This window comes from Penicillium coprophilum (assembly GCF_028826855.1).
Source record: "Penicillium coprophilum strain IBT 35676 chromosome Unknown utg000001l_segment0_segment0, whole genome shotgun sequence".
NCBI lineage: Eukaryota > Fungi > Ascomycota > Eurotiomycetes > Eurotiales > Aspergillaceae > Penicillium > Penicillium coprophilum.
The window spans coordinates 931396-953127 of record NW_026622720.1 but is presented as its reverse complement, the minus strand read 5'-3'; the positions used below and the strand labels follow the sequence as shown (position 1 = coordinate 953127).

At 45.0% G+C, this 21732-nt stretch overlaps 6 protein-coding genes across 6 annotated transcripts; 5 read left to right on the top strand and 1 right to left on the bottom strand.

Annotated features, from left to right (window-relative positions):
* Positions 1-2455: 2455 nt before the first annotated feature.
* N7500_000353 (uncharacterized protein) lies at positions 2456-3610 on the top strand (the record flags this gene model as incomplete). The annotated part of the gene is made up of 1 exon (XM_056671499.1): positions 2456-3610. One exon carries the CDS (start codon positions 2456-2458, stop codon positions 3608-3610), a length of 1155 nt encoding a protein of 384 aa, XP_056537072.1.
* Positions 3611-4196: 586 nt separating this feature from the next.
* On the top strand, positions 4197-4877 carry N7500_000352 (LURP-one-related/scramblase family protein; the record flags this gene model as incomplete). Its single annotated transcript, XM_056671498.1, has 2 exons — positions 4197-4527; positions 4600-4877. 2 exons carry the CDS (start codon positions 4197-4199, stop codon positions 4875-4877), a joined length of 609 nt encoding a protein of 202 aa, XP_056537071.1.
* A 2004-nt stretch (positions 4878-6881) lies between these two features.
* N7500_000351 (Cytochrome P450) lies at positions 6882-8154 on the top strand (the record flags this gene model as incomplete). The annotated part of the gene is made up of 2 exons (XM_056671497.1): positions 6882-7973; positions 8035-8154. The coding sequence occupies 2 exons, from the start codon at positions 6882-6884 to the stop codon at positions 8152-8154; spliced, it is 1212 nt and encodes a 403-aa protein (XP_056537070.1).
* Positions 8155-8328: 174 nt separating this feature from the next.
* N7500_000350 (uncharacterized protein) lies at positions 8329-10376 on the bottom strand (the record flags this gene model as incomplete). The annotated part of the gene is made up of 5 exons (XM_056671496.1): positions 8329-8517; positions 8569-9501; positions 9567-9771; positions 9834-10225; positions 10305-10376. 5 exons carry the CDS (start codon positions 10374-10376, stop codon positions 8329-8331), a joined length of 1791 nt encoding a protein of 596 aa, XP_056537069.1.
* A 5844-nt stretch (positions 10377-16220) lies between these two features.
* N7500_000349 (aminoglycoside phosphotransferase family protein) lies at positions 16221-17225 on the top strand (the record flags this gene model as incomplete). Its single annotated transcript, XM_056671495.1, has 1 exon — positions 16221-17225. The coding sequence occupies one exon, from the start codon at positions 16221-16223 to the stop codon at positions 17223-17225; it is 1005 nt and encodes a 334-aa protein (XP_056537068.1).
* A 2026-nt stretch (positions 17226-19251) lies between these two features.
* On the top strand, positions 19252-20122 carry N7500_000348 (uncharacterized protein; the record flags this gene model as incomplete). The annotated part of the gene is made up of 2 exons (XM_056671494.1): positions 19252-19639; positions 19698-20122. The coding sequence occupies 2 exons, from the start codon at positions 19252-19254 to the stop codon at positions 20120-20122; spliced, it is 813 nt and encodes a 270-aa protein (XP_056537067.1).
* Between the last annotated feature and the right edge of the window lie 1610 nt (positions 20123-21732).

Sequence of the window (21732 nt, the reverse complement as noted above, 5' to 3'; positions counted from 1 at the left end):
TTAGACCCTCCTTAGCGCCTTGGTGAGTCTAATTGGAGGGTCACTACTAGGTTGGCTTCTAAGTTTTCTCTAAGCTATGGTTTTACTTTAGGGGATAAACTATTCTAAGTATTATTATCAAACTATAAGTTTATAGGTATTAGACTATAATATCGCCTATGGATAGGTAGGTGCATTACCCACAGGCCTTATATAAGTGGGAAATAGGCTCTATAAAGAGGCCTATAGATAGGCCCTACCCTTAGGGCCTATTATCTATTATAAAGGATAAAGGTCCTTTCACTTCTAATACTCAATTATCTATCTAAGTATATCATTTATGTCCTAGGGTCAAAGTGGGGTTAATTCGTAATTGGCTTAGGACTCGGCTTAGGTATAAATAGGTTACTAGAGTATAAAAAACCAGAGATCCTTAGGATCCTATTTCCTTTAGTAAGAGGTAGTCTTATAACTTGAGACAAATACATTTTGGATCCCCCCTCCCAATCAATAAGCCTTCGTATTTTACCCGGTTGATAGGCCTTACACCTGATAATCGTATACTCTTACAATAGAAAAGCTAACTTGAATATTCCTTAATAACCTATATGTAAATATCCTTCGATTGAGGTTCTACCATTGTAAACTATCTCGTACACCATATGAGAAGTAATATAGTATACCAATTTCAAAAATTATTGCCATGGCACTAACGAGACGTCGCCCGGCGTCAATCATGTAAGGTTGCGAATTGAAGAGATATTGTTTATAGCAAGAGTAGTGACTGACTAGTGGGATTTGGAAGTGACGAAATCAACTGATATATGCTGCTGTACAAAAAGACAGTATTTGGGAGCATCTTAGTACCGAGTCAAACTATATGGGAAAGAATATATGTAAAGTAGGAAGGGAAGAGAAGATTCGTTCTTTTGAGACTCACAACTCCTGTCTATGCGGATGTGTGGCTACCTGAAGTCTCCCTTTCCTACTTCCTACCATAATTCCTTGTTCATGATTATTCCCCCCACGGACTTTGCTCATGTTGTTAAGACCTGAATATGGCTTATCTTAGGCTAGAAGGCTGAGGAATACTTAGTATGTAATGAGGATATTTATGCTAGGACCGAGAAACCTCTGTATCTTGTTAATCGTGGAAACAACTACTATTCTATCTTATCGTCATATTGCCCTATTCTGATGGGTCGCTGAATCCACCTGAAATGAAGTAACAGTACGTCAATGCACCCTCCATTTTAGTAGAAGTCGGCGAGAACAACCCATAATGTGGTAGCAGCGATAGATTTGACTGTACAAGCAGTATGGGGCTTTTTTCCAAATACGTTCTGAAACAAACGATCAAATCACCTCAAAAATTCACACAAAGTTGCAATTTCCGAATGTGGGCAAGAAGATAACAATACCGCCAACGGACAGTTTAGGTCAAGATATCATCTATGATAGGATAGGATGTATGGGCAGAGTTGCCGAGAACCGCAATTACGTCCCCGAACTGCCTCGAGTTGGGCAGACGATAGGGTCCAGCGTTGTCCCCTTGCCACCAGAATCAAGTAAAAACGTTAGAATGCTAAGCATGAATGATAAATCTCTGAACAGATTGTATTCGTGCAAGGACAACATGGCATGGCGCGGATGATGCATTCCCTTCCCTCCAGGCTGCGATTAATGATGAGAGAAATGCAAACGCTCTATGCTTCTCCCCTGTTTACCGTCCACAATCTGGATGCGTGGGGCGAAACAAACAGCCTAGCCTCATTTTAAGGCGATTTGTGTCTGGATCGTTTTGATGACATCTAGAACCCGATTGGACAATTTCCGACATTCGAACATGGCTGGCAAGTAACACCTGCAGGGGAATTATTCGACAAAATCGAGTCCGAAATCTATATTAATATGATATTTGTGCTTATGAGCTGCACTGTGATCAGCCTGGTAAATTGAATGGGGCGACACCTATGATTCTTTTTGCAATTACATTCAAATCAGTATAAGTGCTGAAGGAAGTCAGGATGGGGGTCCTAGATGACTTTTAGATGTTGTGATACCTGGAATGATCCACAAGTTGACCGGTTATTCACGAACTGGGCAATTAATAGTGATCCTATCTTCAGGCACGCACAGTTGTACTCCAAGCCGTCTCCATATTGTGGTGGGCCCAACTTTAGCGCGTTCGATCTGTGGACCCTGCAGAAACTAATGCAGGTTGATGACAATGACCCACTGTACGTAGTCTTTAGACAGCGAGATTTGTCTTTGACGATTGGTTCTCAATGACAGCTTGACTGCTCGAAGACGACGTCGAGGGTGCGATTTTGAAAGTGACGTCATCATGTTTCTACGCGCGATGTGTTCCCGAACATTATATATATTTCGAGGTTGGAAGCAATTTTGACCTACCTCGAATCGCAAATTTCAATCCCCTGTGCTTTTATATACCGTTACATCATTTACACTCATCATGCCTGACATTTGGGAACCGGCTCCTGAACCACCCACCGAGTTGGGGCGGTACCGCGTTCTCTCTTCCACAGCCGGGATTCGCGTCTCACCTCTTCAGCTTGGAGCCATGTCCATTGGTAATGCGTGGGCGGAGTCAATGGGTTCAATGAGCAAGGAGGAATCCTTCAAACTTCTTGACGCATTCCAGGAAGCCGGCGGAAATTTCATTGATACTGCAAACGCTTACCAGGACGAACAATCCGAGACTTGGATTGGGCAATGGATGGCTGAACGCAAGAACCGCGATCAGATGGTAATTGCTACCAAATTCACTACAGACTTTCGGTCGTACAAGCTTGGCAAAGGAAAGGCCCCCAATCATTGCGGTAATCACAAGCGAAGCCTCCATGTGAGTGTTCGGGATTCATTGAAGAAGCTGCAAACCGACTGGATTGATATCCTATACCTTCACTGGTGGGATCACACTACCTCGATTGAAGAGATCATAGATAGTCTTCATATCCTGGTGGAACAGGGAAAGGTGCTCTATCTAGGAGTTTCGGATACCCCAGCGTGGGTTGTTGGAGCGGCAAACTCATATGCTCGAGCCCATGGAAAGACACCCTTCAGTATCTATCAGGGCAGATGGAATATTATGCTCCGTGACTTTGAACGGGAGATTATCCCGATGGCCCGCCATTTTGGAATGGCACTTGCCCCTTGGGACGTCATGGGCGGAGGAAAATTCAAAACGAAGGAGGAAGTTGAAAGACGGAAAGCTCAGGGAGAGGGTCTCCGCAGCATGTTGAATTCGGAACAAAGCGAAGAAGAAGCTGCAATGAGTGCTGCGCTTGAAAAGGTGGCCAAGGAACATGGCATCAAATCCCTCACCGCTGTTGCCCTGGCATATGTGATGGCTAAAGCACCAAATGTGTTCCCTCTTGTCGGTGGCCGCAAAGTTGAGCACCTGAAAGACAACATCCAGGCTCTTAAGCTACGGTTGACAGCGGAGCAAATCGAATACCTCGAGAGCCAAAAACCCTTCGATGTCGGCTTCCCAGGCAACTTTATCGGCCCAGATCCCAAAGTGACAGGGAAAGCGTCCTTCCTCTTGGCTGCCAACGCTCCACTTTCATTTGTTCGGGCGCCCAAGTCAATTAGCAGTCCAGAATAGAATTGGCATCGTGGCCAACGAACCACTCGGTAGTATTCTAGGGATTAGTTAGCTAAAAGAGCACAGGCGAAATCATGTGAAATATCCTTGGCGATGAATTATTCTCGTAGGGTCTAGGACAGCCAATGTTTAAGATTGATACTTGGTCATCTGATTGTACAGAGTATATCCTAATATGCTTCAATTTCATATCCTTCGATTTTATAAAATTGAAGTCAAAATCGAAAAATATGAAATTGAAGTCGACATACAGAGTACTTTGATTTTGTGTACTCTAGTGTGATAGATACACATGAGCTTAACGAGCCCCAATTCTATGACATTTGATATAACAAACTTCAACTTAGTGGACTTCAACTTATGCTTCAGTTTAATAAGTTCATAAGTCGTTCGATCTGAATTTTGCCTGACAATCTGAACCATTTAGACAAATATGTATCGGTGGTCCCAGTGGTCGTCCGTATACGTGGTAATGAGCGCCGATCAACTTCAGCCTGACCCCGCTCTCCCTTGTTTGATTTTCATTTGGTGAATTTCACCACCCTCGTCAGGAAAGCTTGGATTGGACTCATCTATCAGCATCACCATGGGTATCCTAGGGCATCACAATCTCGACCCTGTCGCTGAGCCTATCGCTATATTCGAACAATTCGTCTCGACGGTGCCTCAGACAATAATCCTGAGAGAAAAGGTCCTTTCCGTCACTGGCGATAGCTTCGAAATTAAATTAGCCAACGGCGACCCGTTTCTGAAAGTGCAAGGGGCCTGGGTGTCCCTTTCAGGTCGCAAGAAAGTCGAAGACGCTCATGGCAATCACCTATTCGATATTGTCAAGGAGCTTCTGCATATCCATTCGACCTATGCAATTGAAGACACCCATCACAAGAAGATTTGTGAGGTCAAGAGTAATCTCACATGTAAGTATCAACATTCATGATCCGAAACTATTCATCAACTCCGTATATTGTCAACATTGCTGACCCCGCTAGTGGTCGGCTCCAAAGCCACTGCCAGTTTCACTGATCGTAGCGGCAAAGCAGTAGCTCTCAAAATGAAAGGAGGCTGGTTCGATCGTACGGCCGATATTGTTGATGACAAAAGCGGCCAAACAGTGGCTCGCATTGACCGGAAACTTCTGAGCGGACGCGACCTCATCTTCGGCCAGCAGACTTACGCCGTTGTTGTGGCTCCCGGGGTAGATGCAGTACTAATTGCCGCATTATGTATTTGCTTCGATGAGAAGAACAATGAGGAACGTGGCGAATAGTTAATGGCGTTTTATTCACCTCGGGTCCCTCATCGAGTTGGGATCTTGGCGTCAAATAAATTCCACTTCTCTTCTCACTTGCTTTTTCTAAATTCGGTCCACTTCACATTAAAATCTACTGCCTTTTAGGATGCCGATATATGTCGTTGAGCAACATCCTGGGTGTGCAGGCATAAATCACTCCGATAAGCCTACCCAGTCTACCTAAGACTGTGCCTGCCTTGGAGTTTGAAACAATAATATCCTACACTTCTAATATGGTGATTGTAATCGTATTGAGCCAGGTATGCGGTCCGCAGAGGCTGAATATTGAAAACACTCGTTAAATCGCTGCATCCCCTCGAAGATATTATATCCGTGGTCCTCACAGTTCCCAATTTCAGTCAATGATATTGGAAAGAATGTGCGAGCCATGAACTGCTCGTGTTCACGACAGCCATTTGGGACGCAATCGCTGGTCAAACAGACGTTGTCTCAATGACAAAACGACCTGAAGGGGGAATGTATTTCAATAGAGTTCATGGAAACTACACAACAAAGATTTCTCGTGCAAACGATAGTAGAGTGTATATATGACACCTTTAACTCTCACAATGGATAGAGTTGCAATATTAAACAAACCTCTCTCTACCCGCGGTTACAATATTGCGCTGAAAGTATGGTTACATTCGAGCATTGGGTACACATTGATGACTCCAGTGAGTAGCCTGTGAGCGCAGATGATGGGGATTTATTGAGATAATTTAATGGAAAACCGTTTGATCAATTATAAAGCAGGCTACGAAGTTGTATAGTGGCCAGTATTTCAAACCCATTTAAGGAGCCTTTGATGTTCTTCTGCTTTAATCTGGATCGCCCTCCACACCGTCATATAGGCTGTAGTACCAATGATTGATTCTTCGGTGTTTTCTGGGGGTTAAAAATGAAGCTTTTGGCCTCTATATAGATACTGCTATTTCTAAATGTAGGGATGTATAAATAGTTATCTTTGATACTGATAGACAGTTTGAGGGCTATAGATTATATATGAAGTATACTTTTCCAGCCTTTTTGTACTCAGATTACCTGTAGACTAGAAAGGGGGAACGCTATCCTTGGGGATATTTAAGAAGAACATCAAAGCGGACTTCTGAGAACACCACTGAGAAGACCTACTAAAATGACCATGAGATATTGTAGAGCTATACAAGCGGCCGTCTACTCTCGTGGTGGTGTTGACAGTGGCTTATAGAGAATTATCATCCTGCGCCATTCTATATATGTATTGCAGCTGTAGGTAGGGAATAGTAGAAAATATATGTGCGCTTTAAGTGATGTATTGATTGTGATTCAACATACATGGCAAAAATTACCGACTTCTTAGCGTGCCCCCGTATGCACGATTGGGATTTGGGCACCTCGCATCAATAAGCGCTGATAATACAGGTGGACGGAGCACGCCAATCATCGATATAGATCACCCGATCCTTTGCATATTCTGTCGGATCTGATCTATGTATCACAAAATATGCGGAGAAATCACGATCCTACGAGTGTACCATACGAAGCAAGTAGCGGTTAGTGTCAGTATGTATACGGACGTGCTAAATTTTCTATCTTAAACACACCCTCCCCCCGGATAGTATTCTTAACTCAGCTCACGACAACGATGTTTACACTTCCGCTTGCTGCGGCGAGCTTAGGAATATTTCTTGCTTTCCAGATTATCCTAATTGAGCGAAGGCTCGCCACTATTCCAGGACCCTTTCTTGCGAAGTTTACCGACTATTGGAAAGTATACCATTTATTGAAAGGGGACTATGGCGAGGTTCTCTACTGGTGGCACGAGCATCATGGTCCAATGATTCGTACGGGACCCCGTCATATTAGCGTTGGGGACGCCAATGAAGTCCCCAGAGTTTACCAAATTAAACCTTTGTTGCATAAGGTGAAACCATCTATCTTCAAAGATGTGGGGATAACAAAAAATCTCACTGACATTTGGGTTTCGGGTTGTAGGGAAATATGTACAAGGGTATCATCGGGTGGTCCAAAGGAAAGAACGTTGCCGGGCTTGAGGGAATGTTTGATGAAGTCGAACATGCAAATGTTAAGAGATTGATTGCGCCGGCATTTACTTGGAGATCTGTTCTGAACTACGAATCTCACATCGACCACAGTGCGGGAGAATTGGTTCAAAACCTTGAGAATCGCGATATTGTTGATATGAATGAATGGCTTTCATACTGGGCCTTTGATAGTATGAACAATATCGCCTTTTCCTCCGACCTTGGGTTTATGCGACAAGCCACGGATATCGGTGGAACTATAAGAAAAATTCGTGCTGTCACCTCGATTTGGATGTACATATTTGCATTCCCCACAGTGTTCATGTGGTGTGCATGGGCAGCAAGCTTCGTTGTCGGACCTAGCGGGAAATTGGTCAGCATGTGTTTGGATCACGTCGATTCTCGGATGACTAGCAAGGAGAAGCAAAGCCAGTTCACTGAAAAAGAGGAGGATCTTCTGGATGTTTATATCAAATCACGCCAGGAGCACCTAGACCTCATTTCTCACGAGAGAGTTATCGGAATGACTTTCACAACCCTGCTTGCAGGAGCCGACACAACGGCGTTTAACCTATCCTGGACAGTGTATTACTTGCTCAAAAATCCAGCCATTCTCCACCAGCTCCAAACAGAGCTTGACAATGCTATGCTAGCAAAAGCTCTGTCCTACCCACCGACCCTCAAGGACTTATCAAAGCTTCCATATCTTGACGCCGTGATCAAGGAAGGCCTACGATATGCATTACTACTGCAGCCGAATATGGATCGGGTTGTTCCAAATGGGGGCATGGAGATATGTGGTCACCACATTCCGGCAGGAACCACCATCGGCTGCCATGCAAGAGTGATACACCTCGATAAGGATGTTTATGGCGAAGATGCCGAGGATTTCCGGCCTGAAAGATGGCTAGAAGCAAGTGGAGATCAACGAAAGGTTATGGAGCGTTGTGGAATTTGGTTTGGAAGTGGAAAACATACCTGCATTGGCCAGCATTTTGCTCGAGCAAAGACGATGAAAGTTCTTGCCATGATGCTCATGAAGCTAGATGTAGGCCGAGACATTCAAGTTGGCCGTTTATTATTTTCAATACTAACTGTTGGCCTTACAGATCTCTGACGCCGATGAAACCGCGAAGATGGTATCTGGCGCTGTCAGTTCGACACGCGCACCGACGCATGCTTATTACATCAAGGTTAAGAAAAGGGCTTCACTTACGGCGAAGGCATAGTGTGTGCATGGGTGAAAGCTTCCAGTTGCGCTTAAATGATAGGCTACAAGGCCGAATACTCAAGAAAATATAAACTGTACTTGGCTCTCGTATTGTTCCGGTAGTCGGTTTAGATAAAGAATAGAGATAATAAGACAATGTTGGAGTATCACACTATACTTCGCAGCGTAGAAATCAAACCCCCGTCGAACAAAGAGGACCGTAGTGTGTCCCGGGTAGATATTGCTGACTCCACGAAGGGCTGCCCACGCAAGTCGGGCAGTAGAACAGACCTGTCGGGTCATACTTCTGCTTGATTGCTGCAAGCCTTTCGTAGTTGGTACCATAGAAATTATCAGCCCACAAGGGGTCATTACGGTCGGCCTGTTCTCACTGTTAGTATGAAGCCTCGGCAGGAACCAACGTACCACATACCTCACTCATGTAGCTTCCCAAGTGCGGGGTCAACTGGCTCATGGCTTTTCCTTTATTGTTTGTAATATCATCCTTTACAGACTGAGCAGCGGACTCGTCTGCCCAACCTCTGGCAACGACTTCCACGATGTAGGTAGAGCGCCATGCAGGGTTGACACCGGAGTGTTGATCATTTCCATCAGTTAGAACCTTGCCACCGCCAACCAGCTCCACGTTATTGATTGTGTATTCGTTTTCCTCACCTGCAATAACTTCAATCATGCTGCGCAGTTGAGTCCGACTAGAGGTGAGGGCTGTTTTGCCAATCATTCGCGAAGTCATTGCTGAGTTCGACGACCCCACAGGTTGCTTCACACCTGACATAGCCTGATAGTACGCTGCGTATGTTGGGAACTCAAACCATGCAACAGATACAGAAAGCGAAGTACCATTATACTTCTGAAGCGATTTCAAAAGCGGCTGGGAGATCTTTTGAGCTTCAATGAGCGACTTGCCCATGATTGCGGCCGCATGAACATAACCAACGGTCTCGTTGGCGAAGAGTTTCATGGGGCTATTAACAGACCAGGACCCGTACCCAGCAAAGCCTGCATCCATGATACTAGGATAATGTTCGTGAACATCGGTAATAGCATCCAAGAGCGAGTTGGTATCCTTACTAGCCTCAATCGGGCTAATCGTGAGGGATTGTGCGACAACAGGCTTGCTGGGATACACTTTGACTGTCATCGAGGTAACGACGCCATAGCTGCCACCTCCACCGCCGCGAATAGCAAAGTAGAGATCCGAATTTTGGCACGCATTAGCGGTAACAATAGAACCGCTAGCTAACACAACCTGAGCTTCTAGGACTTGATCAGCAGCAAGGCCGTAGTCATGGCTAGCTGGCGAGTGGCCGCCTCCCTGCGTGTAACCGCCAATGCAACCAACGGTCTTTGCGTAAAATGTTAGGATTGTAGCTTCATCTGTAATTGGGGGCATAGTGTGAGCTCTCATACCGGGTCACCCCCACCAACGATAACGACATTGCGCTTGAAGGCAAGATCATACACATCTTCCCAAACATAACCCCCTCCAATGGTGATTGCAGACCCTGTCCACTTGCTGCTTGCGCATTTATCGGAAGCAGTGTAAGTCTCGTGGAAATTGATTCCCGTTTGAATATATTTGACCCAAATTTGGAGTGCTCCGTACCCCTCGCTCCTATAATAAGTAATAAGTTAGTTGATAAATATTATAAAGATGATCGAGCTGGTTTAACTGACTTTCCCAGCATATCATGCCCGGTGTTTCTTATAACCAAGCGAACATTGTTCTTCTGCGCAAAGTCTATGCCAGCTGCAAGCTCTGCCGGCTCTGTAGCATTGATTGTATATACCGGGGCGGGCCCTAGAATACACTTTCCAGGGCTTTCGCCCGTGCTGGGATCAACGGCAGGGCACAACACATCGGTGGGGTAAACGTATCCGACCGGGGAAAGCTCTTGGAATGTAGAGTTGGACCATTGTGAGTAGACATGGGCGCACTCCTCAGCATTCTGGTAAGTCCCGGGGTAACATGAAATAGCAACCGGGAGGTTGTGGATGAGTTTCCCGGCCACAGTTGTGTTTAGTGCGTTCCAACTGTCAACAGAAGGCCAGCATGAATCTTCTGGAGTCTGTGCAAAAGGTTAGGCTAGGCATGTGGGAAGCACAGTGTTTGGTCTTAGTGGTTCCAAATATATATATATCACTTACGCACTTGCAGGCGGTCCGACTCGCGTAGCCGAAGCCAGCAAAAGCGAGAAGGGACAAAACTCTTGACACCATCACAAAATACAGCTTCTCTCAGAGAGTGGCGGATAGAAAGTGGCCCTTTCGCGAATCCGGGGCAAACGAGCTCTTCAATCAAATATTTAAATATTCAAGGGGTGCGGGCGGCAGACGGCACGCGGATTGAATAATCTCCGGGCACCGTCTAATGTACGCATGTAGCAAGCACGAGTTAATTGTCGCATCAGCTAATTCAAGGACCTTCTCCAGCCAAACTAGGAAGTGGAATCTCTTATGGAGTAGTCCGTAGCGTTGTTACCTTCCGCCATGGGGCACAAAGGACGTGTGGTCTGTGTGGTCTGTGTGGGTCATGGATTGTGGATTTGATGTCTTGTCAATTTCTATCGATTCAAAAATAGAGGATTTGTTACGTGGGATGATCAGACATATAAACTATTCTTGGGTATGAAACAGAAGTATGCGAAAGAGCAGCACATCGTGGGAGACGCCATATGCTAGGAGACACCCCGTTCCGTTTTCCTATAACCCCTATCAGAATGGAATATGTTGTAAACGATGCGGCCGAAATAATGTACCCTAGGCTCGAAACAAACCCAATGGGGTAAGCCGTTGGGGGCCGCTATAATATATGTGGCACCCACAATCAAACTAATTGTCAAAGATCATCATTACCGACCTCGCTTGGGATTTAGTTTGACTTGGTGTCTAATAAAATATATTGAACTATGATCTACTCTCAATTACTCCGTACTATTTGGTGTTTTATACATAGACTCCAGATATTCCCGCTCGTCCGGGCGTCGGTTTTGTTTCGTGTTGATCCTTACTTTTTTAACAAATCTATGTACACTTCATTTCATATAGCTGCAGCTCGATACTAATACAAATCTTGCGTTTGAGGGAGATCTCAAAAAGATCTCAATTGACTCCTCTCGCCTAGCCTGAAAGGGGTTAACATAAGCCACCTCTCCGTCCACTCCCGCAGGACGAGATTATTTATTCAACGACAGGGATTCCGAAGCCCCTTCATAAGAACTTCAACGCACTAGTGCAGATCTTGCCTTTTTGTACGTCTCCGTATCCACAAAATAGCCCCCCAATAGATTAGCTGATAGATGAACGAAAGGAACACTAGGAACAACAGCCTCGTGTGATTGTAGGCAATTCTTGAGGAACTGCAAAGGACGGACCCAAATTTTTCATTGTGGAGTTTAAATCGCATTTGAGGCACTTCGCTTGACCCGGGTGCATAGGATTTCAGATGTCAATGCGCTTTCCCTCGTGTTGCTGCGCTCGCTCGGGTCTTTGTCGGCCGTGGGTTTACAAGGGTCTGCTGGGTATTCCGTGCTGTTTATCTTTGCAAATAGACGAGTTGAATTCCATATGACCATGTGAAGACTATTTGGTCCTTCTTCCCCAGGGCTTCTGCATGAAAAACGTCCAAGCCCATCCGGGGCCGCAGTCTCTTCAATATTGCTTCACAATAGCACCTACTTCGGGTAGCATTTACGGACTTCTTTGGCAATGAGAAATGCACCCGCTCCCCAGGGAGTGGCAACACATCTCTCGTTAAATGGCCTCATAGCCATAACGTGGGTTGGAGCAGTGCTAGGTATCCTCTTCACGGTTGCTCGTATCGCAATTCGGATCAAATATATGCACTGCCTGCTAGCCGATGACTATTTCATGCTTCTTGCTTTAGCTCTCCTCATTACCAATGCGATCTTACAAACCCTACAGGCGCCTCATCTTTATCATATGGTACTTCAAACTACAGGGCCCGATATTGTTCACCATGGGCTACTCTACACACGCTTCGAGTTTCCTATTATTGGAATATTTTGGTCTGTACTATGGAGCGTTAAAGGGTCGTTTCTGGCACTTTTTTGGATGTTGTCAGACGGACTACCTCGGTACCGCAGCGTGTGGTGGATAATTACAGTATTCGCGGTATCGTCATATATTGGCTGCTGGATGGCTTCAATATTCAATTGCCATCCACCGTCAGACTACTTTAGATTTGGTATCCCATTCCGACTATGCTAGTTACTTCAATGCGCAGCTTCTGACATTTCATAGGAAAGTGTACCAAGCCAATTGATCAGAAGGGATCCATCATCTCTATATCTTATAGCACGGCCGTTGATATACTCACAGACCTGTTAAGTATGACCACCCATTGATGTGTGAATCCAGCAAATTGTAACTGACCCAGGTATATGTGCTAGTCATGTCTCTTCCTCTTAGTCTAATTTGGGGAACAAGAATCAATTTGCAGCAAAAGATCGGTTTGGTGATTGTGTTCGGATTCGGATTTGTTATCATTGGAGCAGCAGTTGTTCGTGCTGTTGAGATCACGGGCAAAGCATACTCTGATCAAGCAGCTCTTGCTATATGGAGTATTGCTGAGTCTTCAATATGCAAGTAACTTCCTCGTTGGACCTACGATCGAAGTATACTGACCATCTTAAAGCCTTGATTGTTGGGTGCCTTCCTCCATTTCGAGCTGTGATTTCGAAAGGCTCCAGCACTGTTCGGTATCGCTATGGGTTTTCAAGCGGCAATTCGGCTGTATATCCTGCCTCGCCGCGCAACATCCTCCGTTCCCCTACGACCAATTGGAGTGGAGTTCCCTTGCCAGTGCAAGATCACCGGCAATACCACAATCTGGACATTGAAATGAAATCGCCGCAAGATATAAGCATCGGTAGAGCGCAGCTCGCTGAAAACTCCAGCGACCAAAAAGAGAAGCTACGAAGGATGGATCTAGAAATTAGGATGGTACAGGAATTTGTGGGTTTTCTCCTTTGGCTTACTTCCATGGCAGACTTGAAGCTAATATCCGATAATAGAGCGTGGTCTCGTCACATTGATCTTTTATTTGCTGGGTCATTATTTGCTGGGACCCAGGTGAGATACATGTAAGATTTATACCACTCAAATGGTCTGGCACGAAAGTGAAGTGCCGAGCACTACCTAGGTAGGTAGCCCTGGAGGTAATCATATTCCCATCCCCACCCTGTTCGGATTGGGTCTGTTTTCTAGTACGCAACTTTTCATAATAGAGAATTTCTAAATTTGAAGTATCTTCTATATGGGCGTACTATACAAAAGATACCTAGAAGGTGTCGATGGTATTCTAACAATCTGGATTCTCTTCGCTCTCGATATAGTTGGAGAAGATATAATTATATACATATCTCATTTGAAGGATAGCGCGGATTCATTCTTTATATTTAACCTAGAGAGAAATAAGTCGTGTTGAAAACATTGTTCCTTCTTGGTGTTTCGATATAAGGTCATTTTTTCAATTGATCCTTGCTTCTCTTATATATACATTATAGACTGATATAATATACCAGAGCTTTTACCTTCCCTTTGGCCATTTCGACGGCAAAGAGAATCGAGATTATCAGGATATTGTTGATACTTTTTTTCTAGGTCCTTTTTGTATGCTGAATTCATGTAAAAGATACCTTATATTTAGTTGTGTATTATGAGAAATTGCGTACTGTGAAACAGATCCAACCCGAACAGGGTGGGGATGGGAAGACGATTACCACCTTCGTTCGGACCTCGAGCTTTCCGCTTATGGCGACTCCGTTGATTTGGATCATCTATTCAATTGACCAGTGACCGTACCGCATTCTGTAGGAATTCAAAACCATGTGATGAAAGCCTCGTTTCTCCGGCACAGCCACCATAATACAGCCCCCATAAATATACCTCTCTTAGATCGTCTGAAGCATAGGGAGTATCATGCGCAGCTTATGCTCTGGAACCAAACCTAATCCGACTAGCTGGGTGATAACACGAATAGTCCAACCTTGACAATTTTCCGTGACAGATTTGCGATCTTTCGCTCTAGGGGGTCTTCTGCCTCTGCAACAACTCTTACCATTATCTGCTGTTCTTCGGTCACATCGGCTAGGTTATAGATGTTTAAAAAGGAGTCAGATTGGACGACATTGACAACCCCTACCGAAGGTAAGTATTGCATGTGTTCTGCATCTCCCTTGACCTGATACACATATCCAGGTTGATTCTCACGAGAAACAAAGAGCGCCCAATGCAAAGGTTCCCCCTCACCTTGTAGTTGATGAACAAGAGATAGGCTCAAGGGTGGGGGGAGAAAAGATTGGTCAGATCTGTCAGTTGAAGCGGTACGCTCAGACCATTGCTGCGTGCCTATTCTTCTAGTGAAGGTGCGGCCGTTGACTTCGCACACCTCCCGAAGAGCAATGGTCGTGATGGGGGTTGTTGCGGATGGATAGTCGCTCATTTTCTTGAGAGATTAGTATTAGTGCCGCATAACCTGTGAGTTTAGGCATTTGCCGCAAAATATCTTGTCAATCCGTCACTTACTGTGTTTGTTTGGTTTCAGACTGGCGGAAGGCCGGTTTAAGATTTGTGAGAGCCGACTGCATCCAAATATAAAGATTGGGCCTGGTCTATCACTGATGTATGTAGGTATGGAGGTATGTATTTCTATTTCTTAACTACCAAGATCTATTTTGGGGAAGAATTGAAAGCAGAATCTTTATAACTAGAAACTTGAAAGAGTCCCATCTTGTGCTTGGGTTGTCAGACCTGGTCTATCACTGATGTATGTAGGTATGGAGGTATGTATTTCTATTTCTTAACTACCAAGATCTATTTTGGGGAAGAATTGAAAGCAGAATCTTTATAACTAGAAACTTGAAAGAGTCCCATCTTGTGCTTGGGTTGTCAGACCTGGTCTGTTTCACCTATTATTGATATCCTATCATTTGTCAGCATTTAAGACGATAAATTGCACGACTACTTTCAAAGGAAACCAAAAAAAAGGGGCAAGACTCATCTGTCAATCAAACTCTCAATGGGAAGAGCGATGCTTTCCGACTGCGCTGAAAAAGGCAAGCCGCCAAGTGCAACTGCCTTTTGCTGGCACTTAAATGATGGATTCGGAAGGGAAATTAGGCAGTATCCAGTTGGATAAATTCTATACATCTATGTGATTATAAAGATCTTGAGATAATGAATGGGCCATATGATACCTATACCTCCTCTACTGCACGGGTTCCAAGGTTGGGAGGTCTCACGGTAATTACCAAAGCGCCGCTGAAAACCTGAGGGCAGATCATAAGTCACTGAATATGCCACCTCTTTGTTATCCTCTCATTAGATAATATTGCAATGTTGCTAGGCAGTTCTTTGTTCCTCCGGAGATCAAGTGCGGGATTTCCCAGGGGTCCCACCCCTATATGCCGAGATTTGGCGGTGTTTTTAGAATTTGTAAATTAAGCCATTTGTCGTAAACAAGACGATAGAGGAGAAGGTAACATCAAGCTGCAGGCAACATAGGAGTCTGCAAATTATGTGTAGACTTGCATGTGTTGTAAACCGTAAGGGGATACACTTATAACGACAAATATAACGGTGAATAGGCAGCTTAGATATTATTAATTTCAAGTGAGTTCATTACATGGATACTTTTCCCAAGCTGCGCCTTCACCTCTTCCTTTGAATGGGTACGAAAACAAAGACTAAGGCATATGTCCCCTTGATTCCCTATGTATCGACGCGTCTCTTCTTGCAAGGAATTTGCGGCTATATATATCCCGGAGGATGACATATGTAGCAATTGGAGATATACATCTTTAGCAAAAAGATATCATTTTGCATTTACCAGGGCCATATCCGTAAGTTGACAGGTTATAATAGCTAATAGCGGAGATATAGCGGTGAGGCAATCATCCAATCACAGGGTTATAAATAGGTGCTACACTTAGTCGTCCATACCAGCGAAGGAATATCTTTCAACCGATCAACTTGGATCTCTAGGATTTCACTCTCGCCGTCACTGCTCGATCAACGTGGCTGAAAGATAATAACCATACAATGACGGGACCTTCGAGTGAGTTTCCATCCGAAGACAAGGATTTTGCAACCGAGGCCCCATGCGAAGAAACGAACTCTCCAAGTGAGGTTCCATACGAAGATAAGAATCTTCACAAAGGGCACCGATATATCAAGAAGGGCAACACTCTACTACCATGCGCCTCATATGTGGATCCACTCAGCCTTGAAGCTGACGAAGAGCTGATGTATGTTCTTGATAAACAAATGGGCAGACTTGTGGTCGAATTGGACGCTTCCTGGGTGATCAAGTCAGGGTTCGGAGTGCGATCTGCCGAAGCAGAAGCGATGAGACTTGTGTTCAAAAATACCAAAATTCCGGTTCCTGAAGTGCTTTTCACCGATTTTCATGCTGATAAAGCTCAAATGGAGACGGACACGGAAACTGATGAGCCTTTAAAACCCAACTTTTATATACCCCAAGGATTGATTGCGATGACTATTATTCCCGGAATACCCCTGGAAAAGAAATGGGACAGCCTAGACAGCGAGTCTAAGGAGTCAATATGCATTCAACTTTGGAATCTAATCTCAGCAATCCGAAATGTCCCTCGTCCACAAGAGCTTCAGGGGGTGTATCAATGTGCCGCGGATGGCTCTCTATCCCAGGACCCGATGCTACAGGATCTGAAAAAACCCGCTCGACCAATTACCAGCGACTTGGAGTTACGTGGGAGAATATACGAACGCTACATACACTGCGGAGGGAGGCGGTATGAGAATCAACTGCTAGATATGTTACCCCGGTCAGAAGACTCGGTATTCACCCATGCCGACATTGCGCCACGTAATGTGATGGTAGACGAACAGAACATTATCACCGGGATTCTTGACTGGGAATCAGCGGGATGGTATCCGGACTACTGGGAGTATGCACAGATCATGCGGCCGGCCTTTCGGGGGGACTGGTCGGTGTGGATGAAGAAGACAGCACCACGGCAGTGGGATCTTCAAGGAATCAACGCTTCAAGAAAGGTTCTGTTTTAAGTTCATAGAAGTGTACTACATGCTAGCAGAAAATATTTGATATTTACTGTCAAAGCCACAACTAAATACGCCGACTATGTCTATATCGTCATCAGGCTCAGAGTATACTATTGAACGCTGATCCGGGCGTTTTGGTATTGGCATTCTAGCAGTCCTAGACATGTCTAAAACAGCACTATCTAGCCCGCGAAGCATGCCCCGTGAGCCGGAGAGATTCGCTATAAAAATAAATCTGTATTAGACTGATTATCAAAGAAAATACAAGCATGTGAATCTTTAAAAATGAACCTACCCCTTCCATGATCTCACTGACTAATTTAAAGTGTTTGTGAAAGATCCGCAGTCGTGGCGGCTAGTAAGCTACGTGGTATTTACTATAGCATTGTTCGCAGCTGTAAGAGAACGGTCACGCTACACCCAACCTCTAAAGCTACGTTCTCCATAGTCAACATCCTCCGCGCCTTATCCGTGCCGGGGCATGAAGGACATCTTGGTTCATGCTTCTATCAAAAAAGCTGTAGGACCTCGCGAGAGAGTATTGACAGCGATGCCCGATACGATGAAGTCTAGGTCCATTTGGAGGTTCTTACTTCCGTTCGAAGTCCCTGCAATCCAGGGCTGAGAGCTTCACCTACCATTCTGAAGGCTAACACAGATCTGGACAAATGTGAGACAAGCAGAAATGGCCAGAATGACATTTCTTTTTGATTCAGCGATGAATATTAGGGATATAAAATTTATCATAGAGCAAGGCGTATTAGAAGCTAGAGTCGGCATGCAGGAGCAGTGAAGGGGATGGATAGAAGAATAAACGCGTTTTTTTCACATTATTTAGACGTGATGTAGAGAAATAAATAGTAATTAAATCTGGATTATTTAAGTTAATAGAATATTACCTTGAAAATAAGGCTTAGAAACGGGGTAAAACAAAGGGTACTTTTAACTACCAAAAGGGGGATTCAAGTTCTATGTTATAGTATTTCGGCCCTATTTTAGGGCTCATTTCCCCATTCTGGGCCTCTACCTTCGGGCTATAGCCCATCGGTGGGCCCGAGGCTGGGCTCAAAACCCAGCCCCATTTCTCAAATGAGCGGCCAAGAACCAGGCCACAACCAGGCATTGAGGAACCAATAATTACGAGAAATGGGTTTCGGCAGCTGGCGCCTATACCGCTGCGCGATACATAGCTTCCGTTTATCCTGAGAAAGGTAAGGTCAATCTTGAAAACGGCCTGTGAATTGGCCTATATGACTAGTGTTGCCCCATTAGATTAAGCGTCATTAAATTTTTAGACGCCAACGTTCACCCGTCCCGATGCCTTCCAACGCGTGACATTCCTCCCATATCTCTATCACTTTTCAGCCGCAGCAGCTTGCTATGACGTCTGATTTCGGGTTAAACCATTAGAATTGACGTACGATCAGGACTATCTGGCTCACCTTTATAACTCTTTATTTTTCCTCCAAGTGACCTCCAAGTGACCTTGCCTGGGGATCTTCGCCTTGTTCTGCCGAGCGGGGAAGGTATCAGGCGGAGGGAGCCAAGGACGGCTGGGGCTCCTCCTTGTCTACCTTACCCTTGCCCATAAAGCCTTGATTCGCGATGAAATTTGCGATTTGTTCCGGATGGTAATTGCGAAACAAGAGCAGTCATTCTTAGAAAAATTTCAATGTTGCACTCTCGACAGCCTAATAGAGAATGTTATCTGTTGAGCCTGCCCAGGAAACTACCCTCGCCAAGACTGCTTCCACGACGATCAGGGTCAAAGTGGCACCAAGATAGCCTTAGGTGTAGGATCTGTTTGGGCACAGGGTCTCTCTATTAATAAAATAAACCCACTCGATTTCACTGGGGTTGTTCCCCTGTTTGTTGTTCTCGCTTCGGTTGGTACATAAAATCAAAAGTCCTTCAAACGAGGTCATTACCTCCTCTCCTAGTTCCTGGACTTTTGTTAATATACATCACACACGTGTTATTCTCTTTTCAATCGATTTTTGTTTGGTCTTTCGACATATTCATCATAAGCATGACTGACGACCTTGATTGGGGTCCGCCGTTTGGATTCGCAATACGCAGGACTGGCTCCTGCCTTCAGGGAGAATGTAACACGAAAGCATCAGTTGATCCGATAACATCAAAACTTGTCTCCCGATGCTGCCCCAGTGGCGCAACTTGTAGCGACAAAAACACGGGGAGATGTTGTCGGAATGAAGATGAAGACTGCAGTCGGGAAATCAGTCACTCACCACACTGCGCCAATGCAGACTGGAGGCTTTTTCGAAACTATAACGGCGGATACTTTTGTTGTGAAGAACAGGAATGGGGGTATAATATGACCTCGGGGGCGGTTGGGTGTGCGGCAAATGGGGTAGCTAAGGTTGATGGTATCACGCCACTGCCCCCAGTTCGATATAGTAAGATCCAACTCCTGCGTACTCTGCATGAGCCCAGTCTTACTTTAACTACCTTCAGGCATGGACTCAACGTCGCTTAGCTCCCCTACATCGACCAGCTCACCAATGACCAGTAGCTCCCCAACATCGACCCAACCCCCACTATCGAGCAACCCCCCAACAACGAGTAGCTCCTCCAAGTTGAATACTGGTGCTGTTGCGGGCGGTGTGGTTGGTGGAGTTGCTGGGTTGGCAATCATTCTAGCCTTGCTTTGGTATTTCATGCGCCGTCGCCCACAGAAGAAGTTATCTCAAGCGGGAACACCCATCACCGAATCATCGACGATAAAAGACCAGTCTCTCCAGCCCCCGGGCATCCCGAGTGAGTTAGATGGCCGAAGCCAACTGTCAGAGCTTCCTGGCAACAAAGAGCATACTACCCATGAGTTACCGGGGTCTAGGGATTTTATCCACGAGTTGCCAGGACCTAAAAAGACATGCTGAAAGGCTATGACCTTTTTTTGTTTTTCTTCTCCGAAGTGCTACACGAGAGGCTTGTGGATGATATATCTTAGGTACTCTGATGCTTAGCCATCTTCACTCATATAGGCTTCATATCTTGCCTACGATGTTGTTCAATTGAGTGTATTCGAGCAGAGGCATGTGTGCTAGCATCTTATCTTCAGGCAACTGGGTATCATAATCGCTATCAAACAATATATACTGCCTTTGATGTACCTTGAAACTAAAATATTCCGGTTAGAGTGATGGTTCAAGTATGCAGCACTAGACTTACATCGAGTTGACTACTCCAATCCACAGGGGAAAAAAAAACCTCACAAAACACAGAATCTGAGTATATTTCTGTATAAGTCTACAGACAAAAGCATCGCTCGGCCCACGAGCTCACATACTCGAATATGCAACACTGTCCACCGAGCCACCGGCCGATGAATCAGTAGCTGGGTAGGTGATCACCAGACAATCTAAACTGTGGTATGTTTTTGCCTGCTTATTTTTGACTGTTACCAAACACATTTGCTGCGTAGCACTCGTTCGGGTGATAGATGAGCACGAGCGATTAAGTATGCCACCCGGAGCATAACCCTCTCGTGATAACCTAAAATTACGTAGGGTAACTGGAGGATGGTAGTACTACCGTAGAAAAGAGGAATATATATCTGATACAAAAATATCAGCCTTCGCCATACCTCGACCTTGATGTGCTGTTATCAAAAATCATTATTCAGTCATTGTAAGCTTTCATTGCGAATTTGAACTTCAAATGACTACTAGAAGATCATAATAAAGCGATTACAGAGGTCGATTTGTCATCGTCGAGATGGGCTTTGCGGTCCGCTAGTGCTGCGAGCCTCGCTCATCTTCCTTACCGCTACGGCGAACAAACTCAGCGACCTTCCTAATATGGATACAGACTGAGTTCACAATGTGCCTTGGAATGTAGCAACTAGGTGACATACATTTTGACGTACTTGTCATTCATAAAATCAATCTTTGTTGATGAAAAACTAGATTTCCAGTTTCAACTCCAAGCGTACTTCATTAATCAGCCTATTGAACTCGAAGGAACTGAAACCACTCGCCTACTGACAACGACTTGAAAATGAAATCAATACAATGTGTCGGAGCGCCATATGAAGTAAGTCAATTGACACTCCTAATTAGCTTTTGTGCGGCCTATGAATGTATTCTTACACACTACAGATTGGACGGGCACATGGAGTGGGCGCAAGAGATATGATTAGCGGCAGTATCAAATTTTATCAGAAGATGTTCGCCCATATTTGCAAGATGGACTGGCAAACTGTACGCACAACGGCGGAAGCCTGGGACAGGGGAATAGAACAGAGGTGGCCGAAATATTACCGCGAGATGCAGGGTACGTCAATCCATCCGACCGTGATCTGGCTTCGACCTACTATCGATTATGTTTGTAACAAGTTAACAAAATATCCAGGAATTTCGGATGGTGCTCAAATACCGTTTATTGATATATTGATCCTCAACATCCGCACTGAGATCGCGTTCGGGATGTTCAACGATGGATGTACAAGCTTGTATCGGAAAACCAGCCAGCATGCCTTTTTGGCTCA